The sequence below is a fragment of the Artibeus jamaicensis genome, unplaced genomic scaffold (assembly GCF_021234435.1).
Source record: "Artibeus jamaicensis isolate MK-2021 breed Jamaican fruit bat unplaced genomic scaffold, CSHL_Jam_final scaffold_286, whole genome shotgun sequence".
In the NCBI taxonomy this organism is placed as follows: domain Eukaryota; kingdom Metazoa; phylum Chordata; class Mammalia; order Chiroptera; family Phyllostomidae; genus Artibeus; species Artibeus jamaicensis.
Window position 1 is genome coordinate 5,871,474 of NW_026522034.1, and position 12,067 is coordinate 5,883,540.

Below are 12,067 nucleotides of genomic sequence, written 5' to 3' on the forward strand. Positions count from 1 at the left end.
TCATTTTGCTGAGTGTTTTTATCATAAATGGGGGCTCTACTTTATCAAACACTTTTTCAGCATCTATTGATACGATCATGTGTTTTTTTGTCTTTTGTTCATGTGATGTATTACATTTATTGATTTGTTAACATAAAATTCGATTCAGATCCATTCATTGCTTTACTCAGTCATTTTTAATGTGACATCCACATTGTACACATGCTCATTCAATGGCAATTACCGCCCCCACTGATTAGTACAGTGAAGTCATCATTGTTCATGTATGTGCATTTCAGTCCACTGTCCTTGGCTGCCAGGTTACATTGATGTTGTGGAGACCATTCTCATTATGTTAATAATGGCTGGACTTTTTCCAGACAGACTCATATGTATAATGGAATCTATGACTCATCATAAAAAGAACGAAATCTTGCCCTCTACAATAAAGAATGGACCTAGAGGGTGTAATTCTAATTGAAATGGGTCAGCTAGAGAAAGACAGATTCCATGTGGTTTCACTTTTGTGTAGAATCTAAAAAATAAAATTAATGAACAAACCAAACAGACTCATAGATACAGAGAATATTTTGATGGTTTCCAAAAGGGAGAGGCACTGGGCTATATCGGTGAAAAATAGGAAGGTATTGAGATGTAGAAATCATTAGTTATACAAACATACAGAAGTTATAAAGAATAGTATTGAGAATATAGTTTTTAAAAATATATTTTATTGATTATGCCATTACAGTTGTCCCATTTCCCCCCCTTCATGAGAACATAGTTAGTAATATTGTAATAACTATATGTGGTGTCATATGGGTACTAGACTTGCTGGTGTGATTATTTGTAAGTTATATTGATGTTTAATCACTATTTTGCACACCTGAACCTAACTGTATGTTAACTATAATTGAAAAGTAAAAAATTATTTTAAAAAACATCAGCAAATTAAATCCCCCCAAATTTAGAAGAAGAAAGTAATAAAGGGAAGGACAGAGCTCAGTGCATTAGGGTGAAGACATGCAATAGAGAAATTGACAAAGGCAAACATCAGTTCCTTGAGAAGATAACAGAAAATGATATAAGTAAAGGGAGTAGAAAATAACTAATAATTGAAAGAAAGGGGTTCACAAATTACAGATATCAGAAATGAAAAAGGAAACTTTACTATACATACCCAATGGATATTAACAGAATATGAACATATTTTGCTAACAAATTTGACAACATAGATAAAATGGAAAATTCTGTGTAAAATACACATTAGTATAAATGATACCAGAAAATATAGGAAAATCTGAATATCTCATGTTTGTTAAAATAATTTGAATCAGTAGTTTTATACTTTCTGTCAAAGGAAATTCCAGGCCCACCTCATCTCACTGGTGAATGCATTCTTTCAAGTTTGCAATACTTTTAAGATGTGTAAATGGATCTCAGATTTAATAAGAAAGATCTGAGCTGGGTGTTAGTATATGGATAGTGCTTATGCTATCATTATAGTTGAGATTGATGAGGTCACCTGATATAAGCTAATTGAGTTAAAAATATGAGACAACATAGGATCAGACTCTAAGAGATTCTAATATGGGATCAGCAGAGGAGACTGAGAGGGGTAGTACAAGATGTAAGTAGTAAATCACAGAGTGTTGTTATAGAAACCAAGAGAAAAGAGTTTCAAGAAAAATGATGTGACTAGTATAGGAAATGTAGTTAGAAATCTAGAACTATGTAGACAAAGAGACAAGACCATTACGTTTGGAAAATGAAGGTCTCTGTCAACACTTGACAGTCATCATAGAAAAGAATTCTAGAATTTTAGATTATACAGTATAGTACAGGATGGGATGGTGTTGGGGTAGGGCAGACTGATGTTTTAATTCTTGCAGTGGTCCCTACTGTGTTTGGCCTTTGGCAAGTTTCTATGTTTACTTATCAGTGAAGTATGGCTTTTAATTGATTCTACTTTATTGAGTAATGGATAGAATTGAGTAAGTTATGTATAGTGCTTAAAACAGTGCCTGGCATCATGTGTGCTGTTGGTAAGTATTAGCTTATGACAATAATGGTAGTGGCAGTGGTGGTGATCTGGATTAGAAAATTCTTAACTTAGTTTCACTGACTTTTATCATTTATGCTGGGTGGAGCAAAAGTAGTTTTTACAGTTGTGAGTTTGCAAAACAGAGTTTATTCTTGTTTTGTTATTATTTTCTCTATAAGCAACTGTAAACCTGTTTTTGCCCCCACTTTCACCCTGTACTTTTATTTTGAATAAAATTTAGGGTATTTAGGGACAAGCCAAGAACCTAGACATCTGGCTTGTTTTCCCTTTTTCCTTATTCTCCAAGCAAAGAAAGAGGAATTAGGAAAGGAAAGCCCTGAAGCTAATTGGATGAGTCCAGCTGACTTCTGGATGTGAGGGTGGATGACATTATTCTAGGCATGCTTCTCATAGTATAATTTGGAGTTAGAGCTATTTTGTAAAGCTGCATGAACTTGAAGTGATTTACTCACCAAGTTTCAGTTCTTCCATCTGGGTGTGGTTATAGCAAAATATCTAGACTGTACATATCATTCTGGGACCTTCTGGTAAGCTTTTTGTCCTCCCTATCTTTCTGTGGAGTATTTTAATCTCTTTTCCTGTGTTCTGTTCCCTCCAACCTCATTCCATGTTTTGGCAGGGTTTTTTTCTGCGTATTTCTGGTCCTTTCATAATCTTAGCCAGCTATTAAAATGCAGATGATATTCATATGTATTTTCTAGAATTTCTGTAGGACTCCAGCCACATATATCCATCTACCTACTTGATGTCTATAGTAGTTATGAGTGGTTGTGTTTGAACCTCTTTTCTTCCAGTTACTGTATCACAGGGGCCGAGATAACCTACCTCTCTGTGACTCAGTTTCCTCATTTATGACTTAGGAATAATATCTATTTTAAGGAATAGTTTGAAGAATGAAATGAGCTTAAATGAGATAATTCATATAAAATGTGTAGAAGAGTACCAACACACATAGTAACATCTTCATAAATGTTACTTGTTATTATGATATCCTCACCATCTCAAACCAGAACTGATCTCTTAATCCTCATTTCCTATCTCCAAACCTTCTCTTTTCTCTAGCCTTCTCCATATTAGTGTATTGCACCTCCATTCACCTAGTTACTCAAACCCCAAATACAGATGTTAACCTAATTCCATCATTCTCTCACCATACCCTAATCCACCAACTAGTCCTTTGCCTTACCTCCATAACATACACATATGATCACTATTCTCCCTTTCTATTCTTACCACCAGCATAGTTCCAGTCACTGTCAGCTCTTATTTGGAATATTGCAATAGCTGATCTCCCTCTCTATTCCCTTCACAACAACCAGTGGTGTTTAGAAAACACCGTTTAGCTCATGTCATTATCCTTGCAATGACTTTCCTTTACACTTGAATAAAATCCAGGCTCTTAACTCAGGTTTATATAGTCTACCTAGCCTTTTTGTCTTAGTCTTCCAGTACACTTACTCTTTCCCAGAATGTTCCAGTCCTTGCTCTTAATGCTTTTCTCTTAATTTGATCAATTCATCACTACCTAGCAAAGATGTTCCATTTTCTTGGAATGCTGTTCCTGACCTTCTTGTGCCTAGTTCCTTCTAGTTATTCAGCTTTCTTGTTATTTTGTATGCTACCCCTTCAGAGAGGCTTTCTCTCACTAGTGTTTAACGAGTTGCAATAATATTATGGAATATTATTTCTAATTCGCATGTACTATAGAATCTAATAGTTTTAGGCTTGGGTGGGACTTTATAGGAGATATTTTGTCCAGTTAACTACCTAGAACAGAAATCACTTTGATAGTCCTTGTTCAACCACTGTTCAAACATGCCACCCATTATTTTCTTGGTTTAGTAATTTTTTTCATGAATGACACTGATACTTTTTTCATCTAGGATTTTCGGGAAAAAAATACAGATCATATGCGCCCTGACATTGTAGCTCTTCTGAGAAGTAGCAAGAATGCATTTATCTCTGGGATGATTGGAATTGATCCTGTAGCTGTTTTCCGATGGGCAGTTCTTCGAGCTTTTTTCAGAGCTGTGGTTGCTTTCAGGGAAGCTGGGAAAAGACACATTCAGAGCAAAACTGGTAAGCAGCAGTATTAGTATTCTACCATGCTTCATCTTTAATTTTCTGACCTCTCTAGGGAGTAGAGACATAATAATTTTACTCTGTTCTGTTTCTTACCATACCCTAGCATCATGTTTCAAATGTAATTTGTTCTACTGAACTTCATGTGATTGAATGGAATAGATATATGGTGTGTGTGTGTGTGTGTGTGTGTGTGTGTGTACTTTTTATTAATAAATACAGAGAGGAATAACAAGTATAAAGCTCCTGGTATTTAGTAGGTACTCAGTAAGGCATTGATGTTTTAGGGAGATGATTTAAAACCTTTCTTTGTTTCTAATATATAAGCATTTAAAGGTATACATTTCTCTTTTATGGCCTTAGTTATATTTCACACAGCTTAATATACAATCATTATTTTAATTCAATTGAAATATTTAAAATATACCTTGTGATTTCTTCTTTGATCCATTGGTTATTTTTAAGTATGCCATTTAAATTTTAATTTTTTTCTAAATATCACATTGTTACTACTTTCAAATTGGTTACTAGTGTCTAGTTTGTTTCTGCTGTAGTCAGAGAACATATCCTGTAAGATTTAAATCTTCTGAAATTGTGGAGACTTATTTTATGACCTAGTTTACAGTGAACATTGATAAATGTTTCATGTAAATTTGAAATGAATGTGTATTCTGTAGTTGTTGGTTATAGCGTTCTATAAATATCAATAAGGTTAAAGTGATTGGTAGTTTTGTTAATGTCATTTCTATCCTTATAAGTTTTAAAATGTTTTTATTCTTTAATTACTGAGAAAGGAGTATTAAAATATGTTAGTTCCATCAGTTTTTGCTTCATGTCTTTTGAAGCTCAGTTACTAGATATATATTTATTTAGAATTATTATATATTCCTGATAAGTTGATACTTTGTGATTATAAAATGCCTTTTTAATCTTTTGTAATATTTTTGTCTTTATGTTCATTTTCTATGATATTAACATAGCTACATAAGGTTTCTTACACTTATTGTTTGCCAGGTATATATTTTTTCTGTTACTTAAAACCTATTTGAGTCTTTTTATAGGAAAGAACTTTTCTTATAAACTGGGAAAAATAATAAAAAGTAAATGTAATTGTTGTTTAATTATATAGAACTTAATATTGATAGTCTTTTCTGCTTTTTTGATAGTTTTTACTAAAAATAAATTAATTGAATGTGGAAGCATATCTCAGGACACAGAAAAGTTATGATGGGAGATAGAGTAGTATAGTGGAGATAACCTGACTTCAGTAGTCATCCAAGTGTCATCTCTTCACTTCACTGATTCTGCAACTATTACTCCAAGTCTTAACACTTGGAGTGTTAGTACTGCCTTCAAAATTATGACGGTAAAAAAGTACCTGTGAACTATCAGTTTATGAAGTATTAATTTTTTCTTTCTTACCCTTAACTGAGCTTGTTGAATTTTACTTTGAAATTTAGAAATAGTAAAAACAGGTTACTTTTTCTCTATGCCTTCTCCTTAAATCATAAAATATCCCATTTCACATTCTGTGGCAGGACATCTTTGTAAGCAGTTGTCAGCAGTCACACTGTTGCTTGCTATAGTTCTAGTCTCAGACCATTGCTGCATAGTGAGCATTTTATAATGTATATGCATTCGTTTACAATCCATTTTCTGCCCAGAGATGCTGCAGTGGAAGTGTGCTAGGGTACACTTGTGTTTTTAGGACTCTGAGACTTACTTACGTGGCTTTTTGGCATATGCACTTTTTATTAGTAAATACTGAGAGGAATAACAAGTATAAGTAAACTTTAATTTCAGCTTTGATATATTGCAAATGGATAACTTTATTTGGGAGGTTTTATTTCTAAAATGAGAAACAAAATCTAATTGAATTTAATTTCTGTTTTTCAGATTTTAATGTGTGCAAAATGCCCTTTGTAGATAAGGGAGAATTGTAGTTTAAAAGGAGTATCTTAAACTTGCTTGCCTTTTGCAAAGCTATTTCTGAGAAACTATCTTTGCCAAAGTTGTAAGGAAAAGTTTTTATCTTTTTTATTAATAATTGTTATTTTTACTGCAATGGACTTACCAGCTTTGAAAATTTTGAAATTGATAAGTATCCTGCTAAGATGTAACTAAGCAAAACAATTTTTCTTGTATTTACTAAGAAATATATTCTATTTTATAAATATTATTTGCATTTGCATCCACCTTTGGCACTTAAAATGTTTGTAGAAATTGGTTATATGTATATAATAGTCAATTTATATAAAAAATTCACTGTTAATAATGATCAACAAATTGAACCTATGTTATATCTGCTATAATAATTTCTGAATTCTTCTTGTTTTGTAATCTGGTTTTTCTTCCCATCTCACATAGAGGTTTTATACGATATAAATTATTTTTGGATACTCTTTTACTCTGGGATATAACAGGCGTAAAGAAACATGCACAAAACAAAAAATGTGTAGTTCAGTGGATGATCACAAAGTGAAAACACTCTTGTTATCACCACCTAGGTTAAGAAAAAGAATATTTCCAACACCCTAGAAGTCCCCTTTGGATAAAGTTTATGGATTTTACTTTTTATAAAGGAAAAGGAAAACTATAGTTTATTTGCATTTTAAGGCAATGAGTGAGCAGATATGTTGCTAAGAATAATTGTTACTGTATACCATTGTCAGTGCCAGCATTTAGTATTTTTGCTCCCTCCATATCACTCACCGCCTATTATTTTCTGATGGTTTTGGGATAAAAAGATACAATAAAGGTAGAAATTATAGCACTGTAAAATAAAAACTAATGGAATAACTGAAAATGGATTAAGCAGTAGATTCAGAATTTTTTTAATGATTGTAAATGTGTGCAAACATATCAAAGTAAAACAGCAATTAGATATTATTTTAAAAGAAGCAGAATATATGGAAGGCAGAATAAAATTAAGTTCAGATCTTGAATGAGAATAAGAGGTCAAAGATCATACTTCTAATGAAGATAGAAGATGTAGACTGCAGAAATGCAATATCACATCTTTTGTGATATCACTATCTTTACAAAAATTTCAGTGGACTCTTAATTTATTGTCAGCAAATATCCTTACAATGGTAAAAAAAAATCTTGGAGTTTTGTTAAGAAATTTCCTGACTTTTTTTTTTCATGAAGCCAGCTGAACACAAATGAGAATATCAACTTAAAATCTACATTTAACTGTCATTTTTTTACAGACTTTCAAATTAAAAAACACAGTGCCATTTTAAGCTTCTTAAATCAAAATTAAGTCAATTTATTTTTTTAAAGAATAAATTTGTTACAGGTCTGGAATTTGTATTATGGTGATCAGGAAACCACAAAGTGTTCTTAGTGGTGTCATATGTCGGCAATCTGAGTGAAACCTGCATGTTGGCTTTGCTGCACGGTAGAATGAGAAATGGTAATGGTTTGTCTGGTCAGCAGTGAGGTATTGGAGAACAGATATTCCATTGGTATCATCTACCTTGCCTCTGACTTAATCCCCCTGAGTAAGAAAAGTCTGGATTAGAGCATACAGGGGAGATCATAATTCGGCCCTGAATTATACAGAATGTAGAAGTGAGTACAGTAATGCTTTATTTTGTTCTTTTGGAGTTACCATAAACATATAGCCAAAGAGGATTTTAGTCACTTTAAAAAGACTAGACAGAGATGGGGAATTAAGCTGTGGGAAGACAAATGGTTCAAAATGTCATTCAGTTTCTTTATCTACGGGGAGAGAAGCTAAAGTCATTCATATAGTGTCTGCAGATAGTTTTTTTTAACTTTTTTTATTGTTGTTCAACTACAACTGTCTCCATTTCTCCCCCACCACCAGATAAAACTCCCTCCCAGATAGAGTTTTAATGGTTCCCATTTAACGTGTTCTTTTTCTACACCTCACTCATTGGACTGTTTGGCTCCAATGTGCTCCCATTTGTTTCTGCAAGTAATGGAAGTGTTTCAGTGACCCTGTATTTCCACAAATGACTGCACACTAAAACTGATTGGGGTATCACCAGTGAGCTAGGATTTCTATGCAGGACTCTGTCCACAATTCTACTCAATACTGAAGACAGTTAAATGGATTTAAAAAACAAAACAAGGCAAAAATCCCTGACCTTTATTTATAAATCACTCTTGCATCAGGCACTGTAGTGTGGCAGTTAAAGAGTAAAGGTTTTATTTTGAACTCAGTGAATGATGGAGTAAGGACCTCAGAAAATTCCCTCTTCCATAAAAGCAACGAAAACACTTGTAAAAAGTGTCAGAATTCAGGAAATTCATCCAAGGCTCGCAGTAATTTCAAAACTGTTTATACAAACAAAAAGAGCTAGATATTGGTAAAGATGGTGCACTTTGGAGCATTTTAATTTGCATTATTTCTTTCATGGCTCCATGGTAGCCTTGAAACTAAAACCCTGAAGCACAAGGAAAAGCAGGACTGTGGCAACCATGAGGGAGAGTAGAAGAGTGTTGGAGCTCCTTCCAAGCCCCATTTCCAGAGAATTTTCATTATTTAATCTATTGGGCCTTTAACCTGACTCAGTGCTTGTCCAGTGTTAATACACCATTTTACCTAGGGGTGTTGTCTAGAAACAACCAGAAGCAATTGTTGAACATTACATCTGCCTGATGCAGTAGACAATAGTTGGGGTAAAAAGTAACCAAAATGCTTAAAAGGAAAAGGTAGAGAATGAAGTCTCCATTGTGGCTTTGAAAAGTTCCCACATATGTATGGGAATCTTAAATAGGCATGGGCATACATAGGGCAATGTACATGGCCTGGGCTATGTGCAAGCTCAGAAAAGACCTGAGAAGTTCCTGATTTCTCACCTCTGGATAGCCTCCAGACACTGTGCAGGCGAGTAGTGAAGGACGAGGCAGAGTTGTAAGTAGCCTAGCTGAGCATTGAATGTGTGCCAAACACATACACAGTGACCCCTCACAAAGACTGGAGATTAATTGGTTTCAGGCATGTAAAGATATCTGTCTGCAATTATTAGCTGACCACTATGCTAATTGAGCAGAGATTTCCATGGTCACATGCAACAAAGAATACAAACTTTACAGAATTAGTTCAGGTAAATCCTAAACAAATAGCAACAACTACAAGAAGCTGTCCTTAAGGACAGCCAGACACTGAACTTACTAGAGAAGCCATAAAGCTATTTTAAATATGTTCAAAGACCTAGGGCAACAATATCTGAAGAACTAAAGGAAAGTTTGAGAGTAATGTCTCATCAAATAGAGACTATCAAGTGTATATGTATATCTATATTGAAGTGGGAGAAAAAGTACACTAACTGACATAAAATTTTTACTGTATGAGAGTTCAACAGAATATCTGAATAGACAGAATTCAGAATTGCTGAACTTGAAGACTGATCAGTTGCACTTATCAGGTCTAAGGAACAGAAAGAAAATATTCAGAAAAATGAACAGAGCTCCTAGACCTGTGGGACACCAGTAAAGCATACCAACATCTGGGAGCCCAAAAGGAAGGGAGAGAAAGGGGCAGAAATAATATTTATTTCCAGAAATAATAGCAAAAGGTCCTCTTTTAAAAAAGATTTTATTTATTTGCCCTGGCTGGTGTAGCTCAGTGGATTGAGCGTGGGCCTGCGAACCAGAGGATCACAGTTCGATTCCCAGTCAGGGCACATGCCTGGGTTGCAGGCCAGTTCCCAGCAGGGGACCCATGAGAGGCAACCACACATTGATGTTTTTCTCCCTCTTTCCTTCCCTTCCCCTCTAAAGATAAATAAATGAAATCTTTTAAAAAAGGATTTCATTTATATATTTTTAGACAGAGGGGGAGGGAGGAAGAAAGAGAAGGAGAGAAACATCAATGTGTGGTTGGTTGCCTTTGAAGCGTGCACTACTGGGGACCTGGCCTACAACCCAGGCCTGTGCCCTGACTGGGAATCGAACTGATGACTCTTTTGCAGTCCAGTGCTCAATTCATTGAGCCATTTGGGTTTTTTTTTATAACCTGGCTCTTGTAGTGCTCAGTTGTCATTAATTTCATTTGAAATAATTTTGTTAGATTGTATTGTGACATCTGTCATGTCAGAGTGCATTTAAAAAAACTTACAAAATCAGTGAATTTTAATATTGAAGCAGGAAGAATATACACAACATTTTTGGCATGTTATACTTTATCATTTCAAGAAAGGTAAAAACACAACCGAAATACAAAAAAAAAAAAAGATTTGTGCAGTGTATGGAGAAGGTGCTGTGACCAATTGAATGTGTCCAAAGTGGTTTGTGAAGTTTCTTGCTGAATGCTGCTCCATTGTCCTGTAGACTAGTTGAAGTTGGTAGCAGTCAAATCGAAACATCAATTGAGAACAGTCAATGTTATGCCATGTGGGAGATAGCCGACATACTCCAAATACCCAAATCAGTAAAGTTGTTGTTGAAAAGGAAAAATGTCTTTTATTTTACGGAAAAAACTAATCAGACTTTTTGGCCAACCCAATATAAATCATAATTTGATTGCCTCTGGGAGGGAGCATGGGTGGTCCTGGAAGGGCATAAAGTAACTTGATGAAATGATAAAAACATTTTATATCTTGATTGAGGATTACATGGGTACAAATATTTGTTTAAGCCCATCAAACAGTATATTTGAGATTGTTGGATTTTATTGTGTGTGAAATATACCTTTAAGTCCTCGAGTCAGCAGCACATACACTGAAATACAACTTTAAGAAATGGCCCAAGTCCTGGAAGATGGCATTATAGAACCTATTACAGGACTGAAGACAAAGTTTCAGGTTTGAATGATATAGTGGACCTTGTATTAAACCTCTTTTATGTGGTTAGGAGCTTCAAAAGATTTAAGTCACTGAAAAGATAATTGAAAAATTATTACTGATGCTTTTGTGTAGAGAAAGAACATTAGCAATATGTATTATGCGTTAGATAAGTTTTTTAAGCTACTTTTAAAAAATCAGTGCCTCACATTTTCACCATGCGTGCATATGGGGTATGAATATGTGCTGTGTGTTTGGTGAATATTCTTAAATTAAGAAATTATTGGGCCTCCAGGTGACTGCTCTTGGGTCCCAAGGCAGCTCAGGAACTGCACTGAAGCAGCTCGGCAGCCACTCTGTTTTGGGGTCCTCACTGCCCTTCTACATCTTCCAGAAGAGTAGTAGGGCCCTGACAGGGCCATGGCGGGTATGAGAGGAAGTTTCTCAGCCTGGGTCTTCTCCCAGCCAACTGCTGAGTGAGGCAGCCCAGGGGTGTCAGTTCTGTGGTATAGCTTCTCCAGCACCCTCTGGTTTGCATATAGGATTTTTCTGTTGCCATCTAGTCTTGGTTTGTCGATCTTGCTGGAAATGGAAACGATATTTTAAACCAAGTACATTAAGGGGCTGCAATAGCTTTCAGTAGAAAAGAGACCACCAGCAGCATCATGTGTAGCAAAAATACTGACTATCCTGAACTTCACCAGCAAAATACAGACTTGACTTTACTAGACTGGATTTAGAGCTAATTACATTTCCTGAGCAGCTGATAACATTAGAAATAAAAAATCTACCATCTTAGCTGGCACCACAAATGTGAAAGCAGGGCCTGGGACATCAGTGGAAGCCTCCCATCATGTTGCAACACATCTGTTCCTAGGCTTTCATCCCAGTTTGGTTGGAAATTTAAAAAAAAGAAAAAGGGCAGCAAAGGGGGAAAAATTGGGACAACTGTAATAGTATAAACAATAAAATATTTTAAAAAGAAAAAAGAACCTGGTGATGATCTGCTGTTTGATTTTCTTAAGTTCACAGAAGGAGCCTACCAGAGAGTGGAAAAAAATGGGATGGGGGGCAAGACACCTGTCCTTCATGTTCCTGGACAAATATCAGTGTTACAAACACCAGCAAAATCACCATTAAAACCACCTAAGAAAAGCCATGAAACCTCTAATAATTCAGATCC

General features: G+C 35.0%; 1 protein-coding gene across 8 annotated transcripts in view; it reads left to right on the plus strand.

The window, feature by feature from the left end:
• MYO9A (myosin IXA) overlaps positions 1-12,067 on the plus strand; it is a 312,362-nt gene that overhangs the window by 149,163 nt on the left and 151,132 nt on the right. For all 8 annotated transcript variants that reach the window (XM_053656781.1, XM_053656780.1, XM_053656783.1 and 5 more), the window contains one exon: positions 3,928-4,123. In XM_053656781.1, coding sequence (XP_053512756.1) covers positions 3,928-4,123 — 196 coding nt within the window. The remainder of the gene's footprint in view (positions 1-3,927; positions 4,124-12,067) is intronic.